Source organism: Xenopus laevis, chromosome 5S (genome assembly GCF_017654675.1).
Source record: "Xenopus laevis strain J_2021 chromosome 5S, Xenopus_laevis_v10.1, whole genome shotgun sequence".
NCBI classification, from domain to species: Eukaryota; Metazoa; Chordata; class Amphibia; order Anura; family Pipidae; genus Xenopus; species Xenopus laevis.
This window is the reverse complement of record NC_054380.1, coordinates 75,588,925-75,614,743: the sequence shown is the minus strand read 5'-3', so window position 1 is coordinate 75,614,743 and position 25,819 is coordinate 75,588,925. Positions and strand designations below refer to the sequence as shown.

Genomic DNA, 25,819 nt, shown 5'->3' with positions numbered 1-25,819 from the left:
TAATTTTGTGGCTACATGCACAATCATGATCTTTTGTGTGCACATGGGTTGGACCACCATAAGTACAAAATAATGTGTTTTTTACCACCATTTTTTGTAAGTGGTTGCAGGAGCTAATAGCTTAGTGGGCATATCGCCTACTATGGGATGAAGTAAAAAGTAGACTGTGAACCAGGCCAGATTCCCAACATTAGTTCCCAACCTCACTAAGGGGGTGATTTATGAAGGTTTGGATTTGACCTTTTGCCACGATTCAAATTTTTTTGCAAAAAAACTCACTAATTAGAAATATATTTTCAAAAACTCAAATGTCCGGGATTTATTAAGCAAAAAAAAACTTGAAAACTCAAATGTAAAAAAACTGGCATCTAAAAACTGGCCTCTAAAAGCTATCGAGTTCATGTAGAAGTCAATTGGAGTTGTCTAGACAAAATTCAAGCCATTTTCTAAAATTGAGTTTTAATTTAAGTTTTCAAGTTTGTAAAATTACAAATTCGATTTTTTAAACTCAAAAAATTCTAGGTATTCTAGTGTTTTTCACTATTGTATTCAATCAAGTTCTTTGCATTCAGCTTTTTCATAAATAAGCAAACATTCGAGTTTTTTTAAATTGTGCTTTTATTCAAAGTATATAAAAATGCTAAACCTCACAAATTCTAATTTTGATAAACAGGCCTCCCCAACTCATGCGGCCTGAATGGAAGCAAATCCCACCAACCATGTTCCAACATCTATAGAAAGCCTTCCCGGAAGAGTAGATGTTATAGCAGTCAAGGAAGGACCAACTTTATATTAATACTTGGTTCCAGAAAAAGATGTTGGACAGGTAGGCGTTCAGATACTTTTATTCTCACGATGTATATGTACATTGATATTTCTACATATTTTTGTGTACATTTACTGTATATGAGCAGATTTTTTAGGCTTTACATCTTTTTCTCTTTGACTGACATATAGCATACACTCAATGTGAATGTTTTTACTTTGTAAGATAAGTCAGTGAACCCTTTTCTATGTATAGCAAATTTGCATTTTTCAGCTTAATAACTCAAATGGAAAAACCAGTGGCATAACTATAGAGGTAGCAGACTGCTTCCTCTGAGGCCAACAAGAACACCCCCCCCTTCCCCAGCCACTCTCTTACCTGCGGAGAGCACGTCGGCACCAGGTGGATAGTGGACGGAGTCTGGGTGTGGGTGAGTGGAGTCTGGGTGATGAGTCCTGGCAGGAAGTGGGCGGGAGAATGGGGATCGGAGTGAGCTGGGCCAGACCAACTATTATTGCCTTGACACTGAGCACAAAGTTGTCCAGTAAACCATAGTCCATACTTTATAATCTTTTACTTCTGAGTACCTTCAGAAACAATGGCTGTCAGAGTAAGTCATTAACATGACAATTATTTTTGTTTGTGGTTCCTGGTTAGTTGTTATATTAAAGAGTGCTGGAGCCCTTGAACTAGTTATTGAGAATCTTGCCATGTAGACCAACTTACTGTATATATACTTTTTGCATCTTGATACTTGGTTTTTGTCTAGATCTTTTACCTTGCCAGGACTTTTACTTCACCAATAGTAATGTAAAATCATTTCGCTGATTCAAGCATTGCTGTACTCACCAGATTTTCCCGATTGTATTTATTTATATTTGAGATCACCCAAACAATATATTTATAGTACTATTAGAAGGGATAGTTAAATCGAAGAAGGTTAGCTACTGGGAACTGAAAACATGACATTACAATTTTCCTGTGTTTCAACACCCTCTAGTGGAAAAAAGAAAGAGGAAAGCAAAGAAATGAAATTGATGTTAAACAAAGTTTTAGCTGTGTGCAGTAATTAGGGATGTAGCGAACGTCGGAAAAAAAGTTCGCGAACATATTCGCGAACTTGCGCAAAAACGCGAGCGGTTCGCGAACGGTTCGCGAACCCCATAGACTTCAATGGGAAGGCGAACTTTAACATCTAGAAAAGACATTTCTGGCCAGAAAAATGATTTTAAAGTTGTTTAAAGGGTGCAACGACCTGGACAGTGGCATGCCAGAGGGGGATCAAGGGCAAAAATGTATCTGAAAAATCTGCCTGTGTGTGCTTGGAAGAGATAGTGTAGGGGGAGAGCTGTTAGTGATTTCAGGGACAGATGATAGTAAGTTTGCTGGCTAGTAATCTGCTTGATACTGCTCTGTATTGGAGGGACAGAAGTCTGCAGGGATTTGAGGGACATTTTAGCTTAGGTAGCTTTGCTGGCTAGTAATCTACTGTTCTCTTTAAACAACTGCCATACGTTGACCTTGTAGACATTGTTTGCCCAGTTTTTTTGGTTGCAGCCACTGAAGCACAGTTGCCAAAAAAAATATGCCATATAAATGCTGAAAATAGTCATTTTTTGCCATACGTTGACCTTGTAGGCATTGTTTGCCCAGTTTTTTTGGTCGCAGCCACTGAAGCACAGTTGCCAGAAAAAATATGCCATATAAATGCTGAAAATAGTCATTTTTTGCCATATACGTTGAGTCAACGTATGGCAAAAAATGACTATTTTCAGCATTTATATGGCATATTTTTCTGGCCTCTGTGCTTCAGTGGCTGCGGCCAAAAAAACTGGGCAAACAATGCCTACAAGGTCAACGTATACACTACTACAGCGGTGGATACGGATTACGTAAAATATATGAATGCTGCTTGAAAAAAGTGACTCCGGTGTTTTTTCTGGAGACGGTAATATTATGGATATTTAGACAGAATGGGAACAAGGTCACACAGCTCGATGGCGGGTTGAAGAAAACAGTGTGCAAATAATGCCTACAAGGCCAACGTATACACTACTACAGCGGTGGATACGGATTACGTAAAATATATTATGGCTGCTTGAAAAAAGTGACTCCGGTGTTTTTTCTGGAGACGGTAATATTATGGATATTTAGACAGAATGTGAACAAGGTCACACAGCTCGATGGCGGGTTGAAGAAAACAGTGTGCAAATAATGCCTACAGGGCAAATAATGCCTAAAAGGTCAACTTATACACTACTACAGCGGTAGTAAATAAAAAAAAGTAAAATAAAAAAAAAATGAATATTAAAAAAAAAAATTAAAGTTGGTGCTGCTGAACTACTAGGAGCAGCAGATTAGCACACCAGTCCCACTCCCCAACACTGCTAGACTAATAGCACTGGGCTCTTATAGTAGTAGTAGTAGTAGTAGTAGTAAAACAACAAAAAAATAAATAAAAGCAGTCCTTACAAGGACTACTGTTATTGCAGCAGTCAGCAGATGAGATCAGAAGCAGGACAGCTGCCCACTGCAGCTACATACAGAGCACTGCAGTAGAAGGTAGATTACTAGCCAGCAAAGCTACCTAAGCTTAAATGTCCCTCAAACCCCTGCAGACTTCTGTCCCTCCAATAACAGAGCAGTATCAAAACGATTACTAGCCAGCAAACTTTCAACTGTCCCTGAAATCACTAACAGGCAGCAGCTCTCTCCCTACACTATCTCTTCAGCACACACAGGCAGAGTGAAAAAACGCTGCAGGGCTTCGGTTTTTATAGGGAAGGGGAGTGGTCCAGGGGAGAGCTTCCTGATTGGCTGCCATGTACCTGCTGGTCTGGGGTGAGAGGGCAAAAAAAAGCGCCAACAATGGCGAACCCAAAATGGCGAACGTCGCGCGACGTTCGCGAACTTCCGGCGAGCGCGAACACCCGATGTTCGCGCGAACAAGTTCGCCGGCGAACAGTTCGCGACATCTCTAGCAGTAATGTAACTCTCCTGCAAACAAAGCATTTACTTTATTTGGCCTATTGAAGTTATGATAATCAATAACTAGAGGAAGACAGCTTCATTTCTTTGACCTTTTAATTTTGTCTGCTGTTATTGTTTAACTTTTAGATACAGCATGTAAAAACCCTCTCAGGATGTATCATGTAATGCCAAGACATGGTCATAACCTGAACTGGCATCATCTTGTATTTCATGTGCTGTATTATATAACTTAGCTTTCCATAACAGACTCTCTTGAAGAAACCTTGATCAGGGCTCAGTATTTCAGATGCTGAATTTGATCTGTGAGATTTTATCTTATCTAGAGTTACCAAGAATTGCTTGCAGAGCCTGCAACGGATTCATGCATTTTATCATTTTTATCTTCTCACTTGTGATAATGGAGCTTCCTATGTACACCTTCTTAATGTGACAGAGAGAAGATGTTAGCTCCTAAGCCAAGATGTTAGCTAAGGGCAGAGACACACGCTGGGATTTGGGGAGATTATTCGGACGGAGACAAATCCCCTCTTCTTCTGGGCAATTAATCTCCCCTGCCTTACCACTTAATCTCCCCAAATCGCAGCGTGTCTCTGCCCTAATAGTGATTCTTGGCCACATTGTCAAAAGCTGTATTCACCAAATCCTTAGTTTATATCATATTAACAAACTGTCAGACAGAATTGTCTAGCACTCATGCCTTTTTTATGAGGGGAAACTTAAATTTTATCTTAGATCTGCCAGGCATCTCAAAAAGTGTAGGTTTATCGTTAACTATAGCTGCTGTATATACGGTGACTAGTCTGCAATGATTGAGCTTGTTGTTTCTTGGCTCTTAATTATAACTCCAACATCCTTCAACATGTGCTTGAAGACAAGGGTGCACGAAGGATTGTAGACTGAATGCTAAATATCCTAGGTCATGTATGGCCTAGGCCTGATACATCAAAAATAAAGACATAATTTAAAGACTTTAGGTCCCAACTAATCTAAACGTAAATGTTTTTGTAGATCAGCATTAGTCAATAATTTTAATATAGGTGTTTGTGTGTGTGTTACCAGTCCTTTAAATGCTCTCAAAGTGGTATCTTTATTTCATTGTTTTGCAGTTGCCTTCAGTTTGCGAAGCCTTGCTGAGAAAGCAGCTCTGGGAATTCAGCTACTGTGTGAGGCTTTGCAGAATGTGCAATTGCTCTCTGAATCAGGGGGTGTAACCACTGAGACAGAAGATCCAGCAGCTGCCGAGGGCCCAAGAGGATAAAGAATTCACCAGAAGTCAGATATGCAGTTTGGAACTGCTAACATTTCCCAAGTATAGTGTAACTTCTAAGGGAAAATCCTAAAAATCCTAATCCACTAAATATCCATACGCACTTAATAAATAGTTCCTATGCAACTAAGAAATAAAAGGTACTATCCTAAGGGGGTGATTAATCAACGTTTGAATTAGAATTTTTGCCACAATTAGAATTGTTCTGCACAAACTCACCAAATCAAATTATATTTTCAAAAACTCGAATGTCTGATGTATAAGCACAAGAAACCCGAAAAACCCAAGTGTAAAAGTTTGGCATCTGAAAGTTTTTGAGTTCATGTAGAAGTCAATAGGATTTGTCCTATGCAAAATTCAAGACATTTTTTAAATTCGAGATTTTCTAGCATTTATAAACTCGCCAATTCAAATTTTTTAACAATTGTATTCAATCAAGGTTTTTATAATTAATTTTTTTATAAATAAACACATTCAAGTTTTTTTAAATTGAGGGTTTATTCGAAGTAGGAAAAAAAACTATAAAACCTCACAAATTAAATTTTTCATAAATAATCCCATAAGTGTATAGGAATATTGTACATGTACGGGATCCATTCCATTTGGAAAACCATTATCCAGAAAGCTCCGAATCCAAATTTTAAAAAATAGATTTCCCTTTTCTCGGTAATAAAACAGTACCTGTACTTGATCCAACGAAGATATAATAATTCCTTATTGAAGTACATAAAACCAGCCTATTGGGTTTATTTAATGTTACATGATTTTCTAGTAGACTTAAGTTATGGTGAACCAAATTATAGAAAGATCCAAAATCCAAGCATTCTGGATAACAGGTCACATACTGTATCTGTATTATATGTTTATGATTGTGTCACAATGTATGGAGGTCTGCCAACTTTAGCATCAAAATCAAATAACTAATCATCATCATTTATTTCATCATCATTTATTTATATAGTGCTGTCAAGATACGCAGTACTTATGCTGTCAAACCATTTTGGAGCATAAGAAAAGCTTCAGATGTTTGTTTTGGTAGGTTCCGCTGGCATTTCACAACAATAGCAATACAGAACTGTATATGTCAATATATCGCTGACCTCACAAAATGAAAAAACTAAGCCCCTAAGCTTATATGCCTTAGCGATGTGTATGCCAAGAGAAATATTATACATTCGTTTTAACCAAGTTTATTAGAAAAAATACATTATTTTTAAATCTTACATTTCAAATAGAAAGTGCCACTGCACACAGTACTTAAGTGAAATCAAGGAAAGAGGTAATTTAGTGGCCAGATTATTCTTATTTAAGTTGGGCCCAATTGTACTGAACTGTAATAATTTAATTTATATTTAAAGGGGTACTTCACTATTTTTCAAAAATATGGAATAAAAACATTCACTAGTTTGTTTAGCCTTTTCCACTCTATGGCTTTTGACTTTACAAACAATGTAACAGAAGGTAGTTCTCCATAAGGGCTGTTAATCAGCTGGCTACACTGCTACATTGTTGCAGAACCAAGTGCAGAAAACAGCCTGACAGACAACAGTTTCAATAGGAAAATTTTTTGGATGGAGGTTCCCTTTAAAGGGAAACACTGACATTTATGAAATAACCAAGTTACTCTTCACTGTTGACAGTTAGATCTAATACATCCTTTGGGGGGGGGGGGTGTTGCAGCCTTTGCATAGAAGAGGTATTAGAGCTCACTGTTTTATAATAACTGGCTCTGATGGAAATCCTGTTTCACTGCATTCAGGATGTGTGCCAGAGTCAGTTATTTTGTTTGTGCTTAAGTTGGTTATTGGAGCATCTGCTAGAAAATGGACATATTAGAACTACCCGTCAATTAAAAGCTGACCCAGACCTCTGCATGAAGAGAGCAGTAAGATTGACAGGTTGCCGACATTGGAGAGTGACTTGATTATTTCATCAACAGTACAGCATTTTTAAATAATTATATTTAGAAAGTGTCTTAATTCAGAGAGATAAAACTATTAATTTTTACAATAGACCCCCTTTTAGACAAAAGTAATGTTGTAAAAGCATGTCATCAAACTCTTTTTGTTAAATTTTGTTAATTTTTAGTTTTATTAGAATAACGTAAGTCTATGGCCACACATAGACCTAGGGGCACATTTACTATTGGTCGAATATCGAGGGCTAATTAACCCTCAATATTTGACCCTCAAAGTATAATCGTTCGAATATCGAAGTCGAAGGATTTACCACAAATGCTTCGAGCTTCGAGCGAATGATCGAAGGATTAAATCCTTCGAACCGAACGATTCGAAGGATTTTAATCCATCAATCGAAGGATTTTCCTTCGATCAAAAAAAGCTTATGGGGACCTTCCCCATAGGCTAACATTGGTGCTCGGTAGGTTTTAGGTGGCGAAGTAGGTGGTCGAAGTTTTTTTTCAAAGAGACAGTACTTCGACTATCGAATGGTCGAATAGTCAAACGATTTTTAGTTTGAATTGCTTGATTCGAAGTCGTAGTCGAAGGTCGAAGTAGCCAAAAAAATACTTTGAAATTCAAAGTATTTTTCATTCTAATCCTTCATTCGAGCTAAGTAAATGTGCCCCCTAGAGTATTTTGGCATATCCCACAAAATAGCCCTCTTGTTCTACTAGGGACTAGCAGAGGATCATGGGTATCTGTGTTGCTCACTTATACATGTAGACACAAAATATATAATGAATGCCCAGTCTGCATCCCTACAGCTTTCCTGGAACTTCAGCTTACTTTGCCCAATGTTATAGTTCATTTAAATAAATCATTTTCATAAAAACATAATTTTTTAGTAGTATGTGCCATTGGGTAATCATAAATAGAAATTTGCCATTTTAAACAATAAGGGCAGCCCTCTGGGATCATATGATTCACTGTGCACACAAACATACCATACATGTTAGGTCACATGAGCCATTTAACAGACAGAGAACCGTCTCTTGCTTCCACACTTCTTCCTGTTACAGTTAGAGTTGTAGTATTTCTGGTCAGTTGAGGCAGCACACAGACCATCATGAAAAGGTGGTTCAAGACAAGTGATGTAAAAGGCCAATATTTACTTAAATATACCAGTTTTATAAGATTCTTTAATATGCCACTTAATTTGATATAAGTATTAATTTTGGGGGTATAGTTTTCCTTTAAAAGAGGGAGCATGCCATGGTTTGAAGCAAACCTTCAAGTATCTTTACCTGATGACTGAACTCAATGTATACACCTTGATAAATCAGTTTTTCCTCCACTTTGTGACATTTTGTCATTGCTCATATGTAAACAACTGTACCAAGCATGATTGTTTAACTTGAATTCTTTGGTTTTGTAAAAATGCAAAATAAAAATAAAAAAAAACTATTAAAAAAGAGGAAGCAACATGGAATGGGAATAAGAATTGGAAAAATGGGGGAAATATGTATATGGGAACTGCAGAAGGGTGGCAGTGGCAACTATATGACACACAGAGCACATGTTGATGCAAATTCCTTTAATGAGAGGGGTTTTATGCACAACTGAATGCAGGTAATTTTGCAGGCCCATAACTGTGTGTAGTTGTAAATAACCCCTCATATCTCTACACCTAGTTAAGTCATATCAGATTTTTGTTTGTGTGTATGCATAATCACGTTTTCTATGTTTCAATGGCAAAGTTTGTACTGGATGCTCAATACATCTTTCTCACAAAATATTTTTTATTTTTCTAAATATTTTTTAAAAAAAAAACAAAAAAAAAACAAGAGGCCTTTTTTTAACTGATTGTCTGGCTCCATGACAACAGCAATAAACACGACTATTAAAGTTTATGGCAGTGTTCTTATTTTATTTAGAAAACTATAAAACTAAAAATAGTCCATTAAAAAATAATAAATACGTAAATTTTATGGCTGCTAAAATATAAGAAAAGCCGTCTCCATGTGAATGTTCAGTAAAGACTTTCCTAATGTACTCTCTATTCCTTCTTGACATACTACATATATAAACTCATAAAATGCACATTGTTTAATCATATCACTGCCTTACTCCGTTGGCCTAGGAAATGGCATACCCAGCATTTTAAAAATAGAAAGAACAACTATTTATCTACTACAGGGATGCCAGTGCAGTGTATCTTATTTTGAGCCTTAAACCTTATCAGCTGAAGGCCTGTAGTTCAGCAAGTGAAGGTGTACATACATACATACACATTTGAATGATGAGAAAGTAATATAGCATTATGGGCAAAATTATCTCCTTGTCTATTGGACAGTTTGCTTTACTTGTGCTAACTTTATCTGGTAAATTAACTAACTGCTACATGTACAGCTTGGAGAAATAGGTTTTAAATAACCTCCATTGCTATGGACTTCACAGTTCTAAAACACAGCTAAACAATGTTTGCAATTTCATGCATCCTACAAAGCCAAACCTTCTATTCCATTTTCCAACATAGGAAGCCATTTGGTACCTGTAAAAACTATTTATTGTATAATGTCCCTCTGACTTTCTTAAATGACAGTTGTTGCATTGTCTTTGGTGGCCCAAGCATGGAATAGCAGTCTGTATGCTTTGAAAACATGTTACAGCTGAAAGATAAGAGTTTCCTTACAAAGGAACAAATTGTCACTGGGCTTGGAGCATGTGAGTCAGATGCAAGTTTTGGGGCTGCATGAGAGGCCAAGCATCTGGGCCTTGATGGTTCTGAAGAAAACGATAGAGCTGTTTCAGGTGAGCAACAATGTTGTCTTTGATGTCAGGGACAGAGATTTGCAGACGAATGCTTCCACTATCAAAGGAACGGGTGCTATCCCCACTAAACATCTCAAGTATCATACGTGCTACAACTGGTATGATCTGTGGAAGAGAAATAACAGGCACATCCAATGTTATAATATTATCAGCAACTTGGCATGTTTTTAGATTTGTTGGGGAGGGAAAGAATAGAAAAAATCCCCCATTACATATACTCCTGTTTTTACACTATATATATTTGAAAAATGTCTCCTTTATGTAGTTTGCCAATTGAAATTGACCGACTTTTGCCATATACCTGCTTTGGATTCATTGTTGTAGCCTGTACTTTCTTTAATCTGGTGAGTAGTTAGGCTCACTGTTCCCATTTATCTGAAGGTCTGGAATTCGTGAATGCCCGCTCATAAAGGGTGTTGTAAGGGCACATCAGATTCAAACACTTGAATGCCAATGTGTTTTATTATATGCTACACTATATTACATTATTATTTTCGGTTCTGTAAAGTATTGTTTTGTGTTTATGCCCATCACCCAGGCATTTTGAAAAAAAAAAAAATAGTTACCCCCAACTGGAGTGTGGGCTCTATTAGATAATATATTTTGCCAACAGGTGCCCTTTAAATACATAAAATATTTGATTCTCCGTTCTGTCATCATTCTCAAATGAGTACATTTCATAAAAAACACACTACTGTACCATCAATGCATTTATTAAAAAAAACATGGCATGGAACTGATTAGAATCTATTAATTGTTCTATAAATATACAGTTGGCTCACCTAGACACAATGCATTTTTACCATGGAGGTTAATTAGCAGAGTTATTAGTTGCTAGATAAAGGGTTACTCAGTTCTGAGCACCTTCCTTTGGCCTCCCAAGAGCCAACAAGCAACACTTCTCCTAGGTCAACAGCCAAATTATAAAAGTCTCTAAACACTATGGTTGTAAATTCTCCAGATACCTATCAATGCCACTGCATGCATATTTATCAATCTAATAGTTAGCTCCTCGCCTACCACCTTACTTAAAAAGTTTCACCACAGTCAGCATGTTATTTATACTGAGGTACAGGACTGGAACAAAGAGCAATAACTTTTTAATTCATCCACCCCAATTAAACAGAATAGCACACCTGAACAATGATGAGCTTTCTTTCTTTAGATTTGCCATCTGGCCATTCTTCTCCAAAGCACAAGTAGATTTCATAGGGTGGTTGTTTTGTTATGATTCCCTTTTGGTGTGAAATAAGATCTAGATACAAAACAAAACAATAATGACATAGCTTACATTATCATGCAAACCATACCACACTGAAAATGTATCTTTTATCTGAATAGAATAACGGAAAATGTGTGTGAATTTAGAACTCACCACAGAAAAACTCACTCACTTTCTATTCATTCCTATTGAATTTTTAAAAGCATATTTATCAAATGGTGAACTCCCATAGAAATGAATAGAACATGGGTGAGGTTTTTTTGTGGTGAGTTCTAATCTCACATTTTGCTAAATCTGCCCCAAAGCGTCCCTATCACTTGCTATGTAAGTGTGGGAATTATGGCAGTCCAGCATGCACCTGTCAAACAGTAATTTAAATTTGCCCCTTTACACTCCTTTGAATTCTGTAGACATGACATTATATCAATTTAAAGCTCTGCTCTTATGTATGCCAAAAAATATTTTGAAGACCTTTACTATGCATACAGAGGCAGTGCAATTCAAAAACTCTTTTGTAGTTTACTGTATGTATTAGTTTTCCATAAGGAAGAGACATTTCAGACATAACTAGATGTTGGTTGCATTAAAGTTCTATCACACTCTGTAAAGAAATGTACATTAAATTCAAAACCAGAACACTTACCACTTAGAAAAGTCTCCAGACAGAAAAGTTTAACTCTCTTCTGTCTTTCAATAAGGTTCGGGGTAGTTTGAGATGGTGAGCAGGGTCCACTCCAGTAGACTTTACACTGGCACAGTCTGATTGCATAAATGGCATGCCCACTGACCTCTAATATCAGACCCCTGTCCATGACATCAAGGAGACGCTTAGTAAAGAGCTTCTGTTTTTCATTTACAATTTGCTCTGTTCCAGGAAAGCGAACCTGTTCAAGAGTGATGGGTCCAAACAGCTCTTCCTGATTGGGCATTGGCCCCAGGTGACCATAGAAAAGCCGGCAGCCTTGAGGGTTACTGACTATCATTGTCTGGCCAATCTCTTTCCCTCGGTAGAAAAACTGGACTTCTAAGTCTGTCACTACAGGGAAAAATGTGGAGGTTGTTTTTTCAAAACAATGTAACAGATACAAACAAATATTCTCTTTTTTAACCTAAGAGTTTGTGCTTTATTACTGATTTAGTATTAAACCAAATATGAAGACAGTAAAAAGCTATGCATTTAAAATGAAACACTGTAGCTTGCTTCAAACATTACATACTTGGTAGGGAACTGATCCACATCTCTGGAGAACTGAAAAAATCAGCAGGCCCTGCTGTTGGGGGCACTTCCATTTCCTGAGGCTCAGTCTTTGGCCATGTTTGCTCAGGGGTGCAGCTGCCTGTGCTAGATGATCCCATGGGCGAGTCTGCTGCAAGATATAAAAGAACACACAATCTTGAGAAAAAGGGGTTACTACTGTAATATTATTATTATTTATTAAAAAAAAAAAAAAACAATCTTGCATGTCAATTCCTCCTGCAAGTTCTCAGTAACAGTTAAAAGGGTGGATCATCACTATTATAACAAAAGACAACATGGATGTTTTTTTAAAATGCATTTCTCTACAGTTTTTTTTCCTTCTGGCTGCAAACACCACACTGCTTCAATGAGTCGCTGACATATTTCACCTACACTTTGATTCCAGCATAATTTGCAATCCACAACTGGCAAACACTATTGATGTGTTTTTTGCAGTAGAAAAGAATATTATGGCCAGAAACCATGCTTATAAATCCCCTTATCTCAGAAAGCTATATATTTATAGTAAGCATTATCCTTTAAAGGGGGAGGCAACAAATATTTATTATTTTTATTTGCAAACAAAAAAAGTGTTTGTTAAAAATAATGGATTTTTTAAAAGACTTTTTATTTTGCAAAAACCTAAACAGGGGCGTTAGAAGTAATCATGAAACTGGTTAGGGCCAGCAAAGATTTTGTATGTAGTATTAACCATAGATGGGCAATAGAAGATGGGATATTTATTACCTTATATTACACAGTATTATTATATAAAAGTCCCATAGCCATGGGACAGCTCAGAAACATGAGCATGCAAGTTCAGAAAAGCCTTATGGCCACAGTGAAGTATACACAAAAGCACGCATGCATATGGAACGTGGCTTTTCATCTAAATTACACCTCCCAGCACTATAACTGGTGACGAGTTACTATACAATATTAGTTGGGACTTCTGAAATCCCTCACGTGATACTTAATAACATAATATATCCCCTTCAGATGAATCACCATCCCAGTACTTGGCTCAGGTACACAGAAAATAGTTCAAATATTGTAGAGAAGACCAGCAAAACTGAGGTTATTGAAAAAAATTATTTATTATTGCATGAACAGCCAAGGAATGATACGACTGTTCATGAGAACCCATCACAGATCACATAACCAAAGGAAAAGTAACGTTTCTTAAAATCCTTAGAAGACATGTACTTTATTATGTCCCTAGAAAAGTTTTCCAAGGAAATGTATAGGCTATTAAGCAAACAAGAATAAAGGAGAAAATATACCCCCCCTTTTTGACATGAGCTCATTCAGTTGGGTTTATAAAGAAAAGGTGCATACATTTTTTTTTTTACTACACAGACATACATGATGCCACAGATTAAAAGCAAACCATAATAATGTATTTCCCCACCCTTCCTAGTCTCACAGTGTATCCCCCCATATATTGTTCTATTGTGATTCTATTATTGTGCTTTGCAGACAGTTTGTGCACCCAGGGGCGCTGCGCTAATGAGGCGAGTTAAGAAACTCTTCTCAGTCGGCACCGACTCAGGGGCGGCAAAAATGCCGGTTTTCAAACCGAAAATTGGTTCTACTAGCATAGAGAGCGCAATTATGCTCTCTGCGCTAGCGTCCTGGCACCCCTGGATCCCTCCGCCTTCTTTGTGGAACCCCCACAAACCCTTTTGACGCATAAAGGTGCACGGGGGAGGGGGGGCGGCAGCTACAGCAACCTGCCTCAGGAGGCAAAGGGGCCAGGAATGCCCCTGTGTGCACCATTCACTATGGAAAGCAGAGGGACTTCCCAGAATCCATCACTTCACAATGGAACAAGGTGAGGAAGTGGTTTTAAAATGTGTGTGGGGGGGGAGAACTGGTTCCAGAGATTGAAAGGAGACCGTGATCTGTGGAAGCAGGCATGTCTTTGTAGAAATACAAAGATATTCCACCGCACATGTGGCAATGGAAGCATAGAAAATATATTGGAAACCATGCAAAAAAAAAAAAACAACTTACTAGACCTGAAATGGTAAAGGGAAAGTTAACCTTCAAGTTTTACTACTTTATAGATTGAACTATCCTAAGCAACTTTTCAAACAACCTTCCATTCTTATCTCCAAATGTCTCCTAGCAAACAAATTCCAGCTTAATTCCCAATTTAATTGTGGAATTATAAAGTCTAATAATTACAAAAGGCACAGCGTCAGATATACAAAATATGTGCTTAATTGAATAGCAACAAGTCAGATATTTCCTTCAATTTTCTAACTTTTAGTTAGATATATTAAATTATGTGCTGAACTGCAGAGTAACCACTAACTTTTAGTGAACTAATCAAAACTATGGAAAACTGCACTAGTGCAATTTACACTGATCATTTACTAACATAAAATACATTTATACCCACCGTTAATATTCAGACAGTTAAAGGGCTCACTGATTGGTACATGGTTCTGAGACTTATTTAGCTCGTCTTCTTCAAACTCATCATCATCCCATGGTATAGATCCGGTGGAACCTGCAGCAGAAAAGTCAATCCAATGACAGTTAATTAAACCTCCAAAAATTAAAAAGACAGGCAAAGAGTAGACCTGGCCACAAATAAAGACACAACACCCTAAAAAGCATGCGAGTGCTAAATAGTCTGCAGCTAGCTACATTAATCGATAACAGGGGAATCTAATAAAAGTTGCAAAGAGCAAAACATTTGCACAAATAAGAATTCACATTTTGCAATGTAATATTCTTCCTTAAACGGTTATTTAATTGCAAATTTTAATTGCGCATTGCACACTTTTAAGAAGTGCTTGAAGGTGTCAATCTTTTGGAGCAAACATAAATTATTCAGTAAGAAGTTTTATTGCTTTCACTGTGCACAGGCGCAAACTATACAATTTGCAAACCTTCTTCCATTGTCAGAAGCACTAAGGTCACTAAGCAGTTTTCTTGAAAATTTGTTTGCACAAAGGCATAACTTTTCACATTGCGAATATTTTTCAATTACCGACTTTTATTACATTCCCCCATATATGTTCTAGCTATGTTCTATGATCTTGACAAACTGGCAATCTGGGCAGCTAAGTGGCAAATGATATTCAATGTTGATAAATGTAAAGTCGTTCACCTGGGATGTCCAAGCCACTTATACCCTTAATGGGACTGCACTAGGCAAATCCATTATGGAAAAGGACCTTGGAGTCCTTGTAGATGATAAACTTGGCTGTAGCAAGCAATGCCAGTCAGCAGTATCTAGGGCAAATAAGGTCTTGAGCTGTATTAAAAGATAGCTTTAAGAAGGGGTTGGATGGCTTTTTAGCAAGTGAAGGAATACAGGGTTATGGAAGATCTTTATACAAGTTGATCCAGGGACTAGTCCGATTGCGTTTTGCATCAGGAAGGATTTTTTTTTCCCCCCTGAGGCAAATCGGAAAGGCTTCACATGGGTTTTTTTTGCCTTCCTCTGTATCAACTGCAGATAGGCAGGTTAAAAAAAGTAAAAAGGTTGAACTTGATGGATGTGTGTCTTTTTTCAACCTAACTTACTATGTTACTATGTTAAAGGAGAAGGATATTAAAGCACTGCGTATCTTGACAGCGCTATATAAATAAATGATGATGAAATGATGATGATATGTTAGGCATATTATGTAGAGTAGAGTGTTGCTCTGTGCTCCTAACTTTGGCTACAGTCTTGTTTTGTCTAGTGAAATAACTGAGTACCTGTAGTCATTCAACTTCCTCTCCATAGCTGTGAACAATTGCCTGTATCCATTGGATGCACAGTTCACTTCACAGCCGTCTAAGTAACTTAGAAAAGAAATATATTTGCCCATGTGCATCATCAGTAAGCGCTTGGAGAAAGAGAACGGATTCGGCTAAAGATGCCGACTGCAAACTACAGCGAACCAAAAGCAAATACTAAAGTAAGCTTGAGAATTCAAAAACAAACATTTAGCAGTTTGTTGGGGGTATTATTTGTTAGCATATTACTGGAGTTTTGTATTGCTATCTTTCTTTCCCCTTTACGTCTATGGTAGGCGCTAGACATTTCTGCACAGTGTGTGCAATTGCATGAATCCCATTTTGATGCACCATTGCATTGTCCCTTTAAATTATCTCCACTTTAGAAATCATTTTACCGCTTGTTGAATATGCATTTAACAATTACGGATATTTTAAATACACAAAACACGCATATACTCTTTTAAAGTTCGCTAAAAGTTGTACAAAGCTATAGCTACTTGCAATTCTCATTTTAGCATAACAAACAAAACAAACATGAAACAAAATCTGGAGGCAGAAAAACCTGAAAAGCAAGTTTCTTAGCAGAAGCAGACTCCTAGAAGCTTATTGTAAAGGACTTTAGTAGGACAACCCTAAGGGTATAGTTAACTATCCAAAAGTGGAGCAATCACCATCTTAATATCAAAGAAACACCCTATTGATATACCCTGGAGGCTTCTTGGTTGCAAAGGCAGCCATTTTTAATACAGCAATGTGTATTTGGCTTAACTACCCAGAGACCAATTGCTGGCCAAAATAAATGAAAGTCTATTTTGATGTAGATTTTCATGTGTGAATGTATAACTCATAAAAATACAACCCCATCTTTCCTAAATATTATTTAAACAGGGATAAAAACTGGAATCTCAAATCAAATCCGACCAGGGCCGGATAACGAGCATGGGGTGCCCCTAGGCCATGCTGTCCTGGCGCCCAACCACCAAAATGACCCCCTCCCCGGCAAGCACTGACAGATACATACTGCTATTTTAAGTGTCATATTTAAGTTGTGTATATTTTTCTAAATAAACTTCACTTTATAACTTGTAAGAAAGGTCTTTGCTATGTGCCTAATATTATGACTTTATCACATAATATGGTGCAAGACTAAACAGTATAGCGGAGCATTTTTTTTGTAGAGCTGTTGCAAGAAAAGTGACAGTTGTATGCCTTGTTCACCCAGACAGCTGCCCTCCATTAACACATCTGAATTAGCTGAATATTTGACAACACTCATTATACTGCAGTAGAGATGTGTGAATGACCAGCACACTGACACCCACATGGTAAATTTATAACCCCACAGTTACTATACAAAAATGTGTCGAAATACCGAATGTGTTGATGTAGAAACAGGAAAACAGTGCATTATGTAAAAAATGTTTAAGGTGGCCATACACAGATCAACCAAGCAAGCTCAAGACAAACTGACCTGCAGGCCAAATGGGCAGAGAACATACATGATATGGCAATTATTTTATTGTTTTACTGTTCAGAAAGAAGCAAAGGACTTGTGGCTTCTTTTCACTTCATCATCTGACAGTGTACCAGGCACTGGGCAACATTGTGCATCGACTCACCTGGGTTGATGATAGATCCTTGAGACTGGGGGATGTCGCAGACCTCGTAGATTTTGACTGGGTTCATAGGAACCTCTTTGGTCCCATCATACATAAGTTTAAATTCTCTGCTCTTGTTTAGTGCACAGCGCAGCTGGGCCTTCCACTTGGCTGGGTCTGGTTCATCAGCTCCTTCTCTGTATTTGCCTGTCTCAACAGCCCAGGCCTGAAAAAATACATTACTAGAATGTTATTTTTATCTCAAAAATTTAGAAAACAGACATTTTTGTAAAGTCAAGGAAACAAATTGATTTGCTGATCCTCTTGCAAATCACTAGGTTTGCTGTAAGCATATGTTTACCTTAAATATTGTGTTCTCTTCTTCCTGCTGGGGGCTATGCCTTGTGGCATGTTTCCAGGGGATCTGGAACCTTTTGGCTTCTCTGTTTAACCAGATGAGACCAGGGTACATTCCACTATCTACCTGAGCCACCAGCCATGGTTTTAGCCGGACACGACGGGGGTGTATAGCCATGACCTACATTGAAGCAAAAAGACAATTTAACCATGTGCTTCTGTCTGCTCATGCATTACTTTTGATGTATTGTTCTGTTTCCCTCTCTGCATTGTCATTCAGCATGAGTTCAATGAATAGAGGTTGTGCTGAACATACATTATGAGTTTAGTTGCAAACAGGAACATTAAAGCGACTCCAAGGCAATATCCTAGTATCACTTATCTCAAACCCCCCAACATGCCAAAGAACTTTCTCCTTAGCCTTTCTGCCCTTTTGCTCCCACCTACCCCACTCCCTGCTCGGTGCCAATCCGGCTTCTCTCTTCCGCCAATGCTGTACCTGTTGCTTCTTGATCGGCAACTAAAAGCAAGGCCAGAACTATAAGCAGAAGTGGAAAATACCTAGAAACCTAGCGCACCCTACACTTTTGCTCCCTTAGCAGTGCCTCTTCCGCCTACGCCAAGTTCTGGTCCTGGTAATCTAATTGTCTACCAAACATGGAGTAGCTTTAATTTCCCGGTTTACCCTGATCAGCTCAATAAATAACAAAAAACAGACATTTTTCATGATTTATAAAAAAACAGACAAAAAGTATATTTGGAACAAGCCCTATTTATTGACATCAAATTACAAAATTGTTCTTTTACAGAACACAGATATATCCTCAAAATTTGGAACAAAAGAATGTAAATTATATGCTGTAGCATGTACCTTTTCTGATAAAGGAGATACTTTGGAGAAGATGTTATAGCAGTTAAGTATAGTTTAGACACCTATATTTTTCATTCCTGCCTTGTTCCTTTGTCGTGGACAAACTACTGATCAAACAGTAACCATATTTATCTTAAGATAGCACATTTACAGTACCCTAAAGCTGGCCATTCAGAAGATCTGCTCATCTGGTAATTACTTGTATCTTTGTCCCATTCAGGCCGTGATTTAATGATTAGATGACATGTGGGTCAAATTAGGGCTAAACTAATGTTTGGTTGTAAATAAATAGTGCCAATACACTCACAATACTTGTATAACTTGTGTGCTGCAGGCTCTGCGTGTCTCCTGATCACGTGACTCAACAGGATGCATTCAATAGTAGAACAAAAATAATGAAGACGCGATGCCAATGTGGGTGGTGTACTTAATGTACCTCCAAGGCTTTAATGTGCGGAATATAACCAAACGTTTCAGGAGCCTTGTGCTCCCTTCCTCAGTGGACAAGTGCACTGAGGAAGGGAGCGCGAGGCTCCTGAAACGTTTGGTTATATTCCGCACATTAAAGCCTTGGAGGTACTTTAAGTACACCACCCGCATTGGCATCGCGTCTTCATTATTTTTGTTGAACTAATGTTTAGTTGACATGTCACAGTGCAACACCAAAATGTATTTTGTATACACTAATATTTTGTCAGGATTGCTACTGAAATGTAAGTACCGAAAACGTTTTGTAATATAACAAATGAGAATACTGATAAATAGTTACAACGATTAACTCTTTAACCATGGTGGTCCTCTTAGGGAGAACTATGACATAAAACCCTCTTTATAATCCAATCTCCATGCACTTGTATGGAAAATACATCACCTATGAAAAACGCTAGCGCTTCAGATGGGGGTATCTCAGAAACAGCAAAACATGCGTCTCTGATTACTCACCCTGTTACAATAGCAGTATCTGCCTTAGGCAGTGCATTTCATATTCAAATGATTTGGAACATATGCCCCCGGGAAAGGGTGTTTTGTCTACCTTGATTATCCCAGAGAGTGCTGTGGTGGTCATATATGAGACAGGTAAGGAAAGGTAGTATTTGCTCTGCACTTAAGCTAAAAAACCAGCCACTCATTTGCCCATTTAAAACAGCAGTTTATTGACCATTGTATGGATGTCTTATGTCTGCCTGTCCAACGAATATCTAGTTGAATATTGGCAGATTCATATTAGTATCTGATCATAAGCCACAGGGAAATACCTGGTCCTACCATGTGGGTGGCTAAATTAGGCAAAATATGCTCATTTTGTGACCTTTCCAAATGAACAAATCCCAAAGACACTTTAATCTATACTGCACATTTGTTTATGAAGAAATACATCATTCATGGCATAAATTTAAGAGACATCTGTGTCTCTGAAAATTTACAGAGCCATGTTTATTAATGTTTTGTGTGTGTGATAGTTGTAGCCACAAAAATTGCAGCCACTGTCACTTATGTTAACTGCCCTACTGAGAGACTAAAGGTGGTCATACACGGGCCAATAAAAGCTGCCGACAGACCGTGTCGGCAGCTTATTGGCCCGTGTATGGGGCCCCCCGACGGGCTTCACCGATCGAGATCTGGCCGAAAGTCGGCCAGATCTCGATCGGATGGGACAGAAAATCCCGTCGGATCGCGGCCGCATCTATTCGTTGATGCGGTCCCGCGATCCGACCGCCCGTTTGGGCATCGTTAGGATCCGATCGTTGGGCCCTAGGGCCCACGATCGGATCAGCCCGATATTGCCCACCTCAAGGTGGGCATATCGGAGGGAGATCCGCTCGTTTGGCGACATCGCCAAACGAGCGGATCTCTCCATGTATGGCCACCTTAAAGTAGCAACCATGGAAAAGCTGAAAATAAACCAACTAGCTTCAGTCTGTGCATGTATTACTCTTGGTTTATTGCTCTGTTTTCCTCTTTACATTCTTGTTCAACATACATGAGTTCAATTAATAGAGGTTGTTCATTTTATATTATATTTTAAAAATAGTTGAATTTGACTAATTTTCAATGAAGAGAGCAACTTTTGCTTTTCATAATCCAGGTAACCTTCCACATAAAGAGAAGACACTGACAGTTTCTTATCCAGGATGCAAATATGGACACTTAACACAATGGTGACTGGGCAATATGGATCACAGAGTCCTGAACACAATGCAGTTAGCAAGATTATTAAAGTGAAAAGAGATGAAAAATGTTAAGAGTTCTTTACATTTTAAATGTAACATTTTGTTGAGAAGTGTATCTGCTAGATATGATATCTGATCTTGGAAATCCATAGACAATTGAACGAAAGAAACTCTGGCACTCAAGGCAAGTGAAATGCAGGGTTCCCCTTTGCTTTTATTTCTTGTGCAGACGTGAGCACGTCTGCACAAGAAATAAAAGCAAGGGGGAACCCTGCATTTCACTTGCCTTGAGTGCCAGAGTTTCTTTCGTTCAATTATATATTGGGGACTGCCGTACCTCCACCCTGTGCACCAGGCGTTCTCTGGTAAGCCATCTGAGTGTGCTCTGCTTCATCCAAGTTCCTGTTACTAAATCCATAGACAAAAAATAGCAGCACACTGTTGAATTGCAAAAAGTGCTCAAGTGCATAATTTTTATTTTAGCCCACAGCATACAAAGGCAACGTTTCGAGCCAACCTGGCCCTTTATCAAGCATGGGCTTGATAAAGGGCCAGGTTGGCTCGAAACGTTGCCTTTGTATGCTGTGGGCTAAAATAAAAATTATGCACTTGAGCACTTTTTGCAATTCAACAGTGTGCTGCTATTTTTTGTCTATGGATTGATGTGACCGAGGACAGGATCGGGCCTTGTAGTTCAGCACCTGGCACCTCAATGGTGTTCGATTGAGAGGTGAGCGCTCCAATTTTTTGTGACTATCTGATCTTGGAAAATGACTGTTGAAGCAGAAGTTTTTCTTTTCATCAAAAAGTAAAAAGCATTGGATGACATTTTTGAAGGATACTTTATACACTAAAATGCCTAGTATCTTACACAGAATGCCAGAAACACCATATCTGTAAGTGTTTGCATAGATGGTATATTTCTGTTTATAGATAAAAATAAATGCATACACTATCACTATTTGTGGCTATTTGTCCCAATTATTAAACATTTCTGTTTACTAGTGAAAATAATATACCTGAAACTGAATGTTGTGGGGGGAGATGGTTTGGTTGTTTATACAACAGATTACAGATGTCTAACAGACAGACATCAAAACAGATAAAAAAAAAACACAACAATGGAGACAAGGATTTTCACACCTATGAACACACTTTCCGTCTCTTCCTTAATGAGAGGGTGTCTTGAAAGGAAAATATTTTCTAAACTTTCTACAGAATGATGCTCCACTACAGTGTTCCCTTCCATATTAAAATTAATCCCCAAATGCATTAAAGGCAGAGACACGCGTTCAGATTTGGGGAGATTAGTCGCCCGGCTACTGAAAATCGCTGGCGGGATGGCAATCGGAATGCTTTGTTTCCGAAATTTCATTCTAGCGACGGGAAGGCAGTTCAGGGAGATTAGTTGCTGTTCACTATAAACAAAGACTTTTTTTCAATTGCTTTCCATCTTTTATTTCTTACCGTTTTCCCAAAGTTGTAGTGTCTCTAGTATCTCAGTCTGGCAGCTCAGTGATCCAGATGCATTCAGAACTGTTACAATTTGCTACATTTAATTGATTCATTTAATTGATACATTCCTCAGCACTATCTGTGTAATATTAGCAACTATTGTATCAAATCTAACAGCTACTTTTAATGAAGCTCAGGGATTCTGCTGAGCAGGGACAAAGATAACAAATATATCAAGTAAATGTATCAATTTAAAACCTTTAAAGAGTCGGCGACCCGCCACCCCTCCCAGAGCGGCTTTAGGGTGGTACACATGGCGTTTGAGGGAGATTAGTCGCCCATCGACAAATCTCCTCTTCTTCGGGCGACTAATCTCCCTGCCAGCTTGAATGTGAATTGCTGGCAGGATGGCGCTCGGAACTATTCGTTTGCCCAAGGAAACCAAAGCGATCTGAGTGGCATCCTGCTGGAGATTCACATTCTAGCCAGCGGGAAGGCATTTCAGGGAGATAAGTTACCGGAAAAAGTAGATTTGTTGCTGGGCGACTGATCTCCCCGGAACGCTACATGTGCCATCACCCTAAGAAGGTGAAAAATGCAACTTTACACTTCAATATAAGAAAAACAGTCAATAGGAAAAAGTCTTTATTTCTGGTGATCTATCTGAAACCAACTAAACTGAAACAAAAGTGTTTGAAAGTGAACAACCCCTTTAAGGAGATTAAAAGCTAAACAGCTGGAACCCAAGCTAAACGGTGTTGGAGTGACTGCATGACGACTCAGCAGAACTAGGCATATTTAATATCCTTGCCCTGGTTTTAAATGGCTAAAGGAGAACCAGTTTCTTTTGCAATGGTAATTACAATATTAGTAGTCCTGCTGTGCTTCACATGAAGGCTACAACAGGAGGCCAGGAACTGCTTCCTGTACTAACAAATGAGGAGATGCGAGGATGCCACAACATTTTTTGGGTGATCCCTACAGTGATAAACTGTGCATATGTGGGGGGAAATGTCTCTGACACTGTGTTGATGTAATAAAGCTAAAGCTGGGGATAACTCTAAATATGTGCAGCCCCATATTAGGTATAAGTGTTATTTGGTATTATATTAGGCATTCTCCCCCCTAGGACTAAAAAGCAATGATGCATCAAAATAAAATAAAAAATATAATTGTGTCTCCATTAGTATAATTCACAGGAGAGACACATGACATGCCTTATGATAAAGCCACAGGATCATCCAAAAATGACAATAAAAACCTATGGCTGACAATCAACTTGATAAAACCCTAAATGAGTTCTAATCAAACACAGCAGTGAAAAAATGGAGTCAAAATAGCTACACACATTACAGCTTGAGGTCATGCTTCTTGCTAAACAGATCACATTTCATACAGTTATTTACTCTCATTAGAATATCTGCAATATGTAACTTATCTAGCCCCTCACCCATTTATACTGCACTACAGATTCTGACAATAATTAGCTGTACTTTTTAGCATGAAGTAGCAATGAGTCTGTAGGTGGGTGTAAACAGCAGCAACTGGAACCCTCCCAACATGCAGCTCCCAGACCTTTCCAAGCAGGAAACAAACTTACCTTACCTCTGCCTGGGGCTCAGCTCGGTTGTGCAATTGTTCTGCGTGTCCTCTATGCCCGAGTGTAAAGTGCCAATATTCCCAAACTGTGGAGAAGTTCAGGAACACAGTCCTCCCCCCTCACTACTCCTCCTCCTCCCACTGACCCCTGGTCTGGACGTCTCTCTCCCTTTTCCTCTCCGCCTCAGGTATTTGATGATGTCATGCAGGCTCAAAGCTACTGACACACCTTGTGGGACTTGCTCTCTGCTGCCACCTACGCTCCTTTTTTGGGTAGTGCATCATGAATCAGCACCTTGGGAACAGGTAGGGGAAATCCAGTTTACTGTAGTTTATTGCACAACCCAAAAAAACACCAACCTTGTGTGGGCGCGAACATGAAGGGAAATGGATGCAAAAAATTCAGTTTAGAATGCTGTGCTGAAAAGTATGGGGGACCAATTAGTATGTTTTATAAATATCCCAACTGAAGGCTGCAATTCTTTGTCACAGCTACATGATAAATGATTTCAATGGCAATATTACATCTTAGCATTTTGCCTGCAGCAGATTTAAAATGGCAGCTGTGGTGTGGGAAGAGACATGAGGGCGGCCATTTGCAGAACATTTAGGTACACACTTTGCTGCCATTCCAGGCACATTGGAAAACCTGTATAAAACTAAAACCTGTATAAAACTAAAACCTGTATAAAACAAAGCAAATAACTGTTTTGAGTAATTAATAAGAAGACAATAGGACAATGCCTTGTTACGTCAGAACCAATGGCTCCTGTATGCAAATGCTTTCCATTTACAAAACGCATGTATTTTAGCTATACCAGCTACATTATGTTTGGTTGTACAGGTATAGGATCCCTTATCCGGAAACCCTATATCCAGAAAGCTCCGAATTACGGAATAGACTCCCTTATTGGAAGCATATTAGACTTAAGGCATGAAGACCCAAATTACGGAAAAATACGTTATCCGGAAAACCCCAGGTCCCGAGCATTCTGGATAACGGGTCCCATACATGTATTATGTAAAATCAGAATCTATATGATGCTACTCTGTATAAAAAGAATACTATCATACCTAACTATATATACAGTGTCGGACTGGGATGCCAGGGGCCCATCAGAAAACCTTAGACCGTGGGCCCACTTTCCAAACTATTATTCCTCCTCTCCTCACTCAACCTCTTTATTCTACTAGTCTTTTATATCTACTTACTCTATTCTTCCATTATTAAGCATTTTTTCCCATAAAGAAATAAGCGATGACCAAGAAATTTGCCACATAGTTAGAAGCAAAAGGGCCCACTGACACCTGGGCCCACCGGGAGTTTTCCTGGTATCCAGGTGGGCCAGTCCGACACTGTATATATAATATATAAAATGACTGCTCTCCTACAAACTGCAGCAGATCAAACAATTTATCAGGGGTTTTAAGGTGGCCATACAAAATATATATGCCTACCAAAGGCAAGGAGAAATCTAGGGCCAAACTATCTGATTACGATGGGAATAGGTACCGACGGGAAAAGGACCACATCAACTAGCCAATGCAGTCTTCAATCGGAGGTAGAATTGCCACCTGACCGGTATTTTACCGGCCTGGCCGGTAAAAATTATGCTTGATACCAATGTTATTAATAGGAAAAAATGGCAAGAATATGGGAAGGCCGGTATTTTTTTCCCAGAAAAGGTGGCAACCCTAATCGGAGGGGAAAAATCAAACCTGCCGAATGATATCTGACCGATTTTTGGCCAGATATCAGTCGAGGAGGCCTGTTGAAAAGCCCCATACATGGGCAGATAAGCTGCAGA

The 25,819-nt window shown here is 38.5% G+C and overlaps 1 protein-coding gene across 4 annotated transcripts; it reads right to left on the bottom strand.

Annotated features, from left to right (window-relative positions):
* Nucleotides 1-8,828: 8,828 nt before the first annotated feature.
* On the bottom strand, nucleotides 8,829-24,169 carry irf6.S (interferon regulatory factor 6 S homeolog). 4 transcript variants are annotated; one of them, NM_001091876.1, is given in 8 exon segments: nucleotides 8,829-9,862; nucleotides 10,894-11,012; nucleotides 11,623-12,015; nucleotides 12,197-12,346; nucleotides 14,624-14,734; nucleotides 17,580-17,784; nucleotides 17,920-18,096; nucleotides 24,018-24,163. In NM_001091876.1, coding segments are annotated over 7 exon segments (1,383 nt in total). In that variant the 5' UTR covers nucleotides 18,094-18,096; nucleotides 24,018-24,163; the 3' UTR covers nucleotides 8,829-9,631.
* Nucleotides 24,170-25,819: the final 1,650 nt, after the last annotated feature.